This window comes from Gigantopelta aegis, chromosome 10 (genome assembly GCF_016097555.1).
Source record: "Gigantopelta aegis isolate Gae_Host chromosome 10, Gae_host_genome, whole genome shotgun sequence".
NCBI classification, from domain to species: Eukaryota; Metazoa; Mollusca; class Gastropoda; order Neomphalida; family Peltospiridae; genus Gigantopelta; species Gigantopelta aegis.
The window spans coordinates 26452273-26455252 of NC_054708.1; the positions used below are offsets into that span (position 1 = coordinate 26452273).

The window sequence follows — 2980 nt, forward strand, 5'->3', positions numbered from 1 at the left end:
GGTGACTGTCGTCCAAAATGAAGGTTAACAAAGGGGTGTTTTGTTTCAATATACGTTTTCTAGTTCTATTCATCACAGAAGGTGATACGAGCATTTTCATCATGTTCAGATATTCATTGTTAGACTGTAAGAATCGACGTTTCTGTCCTGCTCCGACGTGCATACGTCCGTTCAGCAACCCTTGAACGATCTCCACCAAGGCCAACATTTGTTCTTCATTCATATCATTCAGTAATCCCAGAGTCATATGGTAATCGTGAATATTCGTCATCAGTTTTAAATAATTGTAATGTTTTAGAACGTATTCAGCCATGTTTCAAAACCAAAAAGGCTGCGGCTTTATATGTAGTGTCACCGTCACTGGTCCCGTGATAAATGAGGCTGGATTGCCATCTGCGTCCTGTATATAGATGTCCACGATCTGCACATCTTCCAGTCTCAGGGGTACGTAATGATAGTTTGGAAACACAAAAGATCTTTCCTTTTTATTCCCCATCAAACAGATGCATCTCAGCAAGGGCTCCTTTCTTTCTCCAACGTGTGAGCTGTAGCAGATATTTGGAACACAACGTCCAAACGTCATGGCCCACTGAATTTTTTTGGAGATGTCCTTTTTGTTCTATAGATGACTCTAAAAGACCAGTGTGTGTTGTCAGGAAAGTAAGACGTGCTGTCTGTACTTCGAATGGTAATGTAGTTTTATCCATGGTGCTTATTTTCGTTTTGATCTTCGGGATTTGCGAGCAGCAAACAGCCCAAGCTACTGCTGAGTAGTGCTGTCCACAAGTTAGAATTACCTTGATGAAGAGATAAGTTGATGATACACGTAATCACCACCACGTATATGATGATGATTTGAGAGAAAAATACCGTTTCCGATTTGGCCACACGTTTCCTCTAAAAAATGTCCAGGTATCGCCTGAATGACTTCTTGACAGAGGTTGTGTCTCTACAATTTCTTCCATGATAATGAAAAGTCAAACATGTGCTGAGGTCTTTTATACTGTCTGATATCGAACAACGTCTGCTTCTTGAATCCACGAATTGTACTTCTTAGGCCAGTGAAGCCATTTGACCAACACTTCTTTCTGTTTGTTACGAGTTCTCCTTTTCACAATGTCTTGGATACGGTACAGTTGATCAGGATTCTCAGTCACCTTTTGAAGTTCAGCTGCATAGAATGTCCCTTCGATGGCATCACCACCCCAGTCCTTTAATTTGTACAAGTCTTTACCTTGAGACCAGTACCTTTTCTCAATGGTAAATATTTCGCCAGACCATTTCTCTTGGTATTCCCGATCAAAGGTGCCCCGAAGATGACTGACTCGTACTTTATCACCTATGTTAAATGTAAACTTCTTTTTGTGGATTGCCTTTTTAGGTTTGATCAGGTACTGAGACAGACGGACCTCTCCTTCGTTCGTTTGGTTGACACTGGCTGGTGTTTGACCTAACATTCGATGCTTGGTGTGGTTATAGCTATAGACGACTTTCTCTAGAACATCCATGTACTTGTAAGTAAAGTTGTTTAACATGTAGCGATAGAGACGCATTTTGATGGTTTTAATGACCCGTTCGGCATAACTTGCTTTGGTTTCATTTAGAGCAAACAGCTGTGTTATGCCATGCGACTTCAACAATGCTTTGACCCTGTATTCTGACCCTGAATCGGACTGAAACATTTTGGGTTTTCTGGACTCTAATTTCCAGAATTCTGTCAAAGTCTCTACCACGTCGTTCCCCGTTTTCGACTTGAGTGGTAGCACCCACAAGTACCTGGAGAACAGGTCAATGATCACCATGAGGTATCTCACCCCGTCATTGTATTTAACCAAACTGACTATATCCATTAGATCGGATTGCCAGTGACTGTCTAACCCTTCCACAACATAGGTATTACGTGGAAATTTTTGCCTCACTTGATGTGTCATGGTATAGGTCTCTTGACCTTTCAACCATGACTTAATACGTGTCAGAGGAATTTTAAATTTACACTCTGCTTTAACAGCTTGATACAGTTTACTAGGACCTGCATAACTCCCAGGATGTTTTACATCGTAGTAAATAGACTCTAGGAACCTTTCCCACCGAGGCATGGTTCTCAACTAACATACATGTCACAGTCATGCTATTTATAAAAAATGGAAGGATACAACACAAAATGTTATTACTAAACAACAAAAATGTAGTACATAAAATATATGACAAAACATACAGTTATGTCAAAAACATTCAAGTGTCTCACACGTGTTTGAAACAGTTAATGTCTGAAAACGTTATTCACATAGGGACATCTCGGGGACAGTCTGTAATGTTCCATCACTGGGTCGTCCATTCTCTGCCATCGGTAGGCGCGTAGTCCACAACAGTAACAGACGACGGCATCGTGATCCCCTGTGTAGAAGAAACCGGCCTTGGCGAGCTCCCTCGGTTTCTGGCGTAACTGCATGGGCCACCACCTAAATGTCTGCATCCGTGTGTAGACGTGGCGCATTTCGGGACGATGGCAGAACAGGTAACGTCTCGAACAGCAGTCTTCATCATCCCAGGCAGTGTCTGTTTTATATTCTCGAGAGGCATCTGTTTGATCCACGGCTTCTTTGATTTCACCATTTTCATCCATATTGTCACAGGCAGCATCCGTTTGATCCATGAAATGTTCTTCTGGTTTGGTAGCCACTCTTTTGATCGTATGTCTTTCTGAACATTTGCAGACCAAGATGTCGTCCTCGTCGCTACTGCTGCTGCTACTAACACTGCTCGAATATCCCGATGCCATCTTCTTCGTTCCAGATAGAGTGCAACAAGACACAAGAATGTCAGAATCATAAAACACGTCTGTTCTCTAGCACAGTCACAAAGCAAATGAAGTGTAAACCATAAATCCATTCTTTTATACCTTCGAGTTCATCCAAAACAAAACTCGTTCACCACTGGTGACACTCGTTAGGGTTGCAGAAGTTACACTGAAGAAATCCCA

The 2980-nt window shown here is 41.9% G+C and overlaps 1 protein-coding gene across 1 annotated transcript; it reads right to left on the minus strand.

The window, feature by feature from the left end:
• Positions 1 to 998: 998 nt before the first annotated feature.
• Positions 999 to 2096, minus strand: LOC121383563. Its single transcript, XM_041513651.1, has one exon. The coding sequence runs from the start codon at positions 2094 to 2096 to the stop codon at positions 999 to 1001; it is 1098 nt and encodes a 365-aa protein (XP_041369585.1).
• Between the last annotated feature and the right edge of the window lie 884 nt (positions 2097 to 2980).

Excerpts from the sequence above, each read along its gene's own strand:
- LOC121383563 (XM_041513651.1), bottom strand. The coding sequence starts at position 2,096 with ATGCCTCGGTGGGAAAGGTTCCTAGAGTCTATTTACTACGATGTAAAA.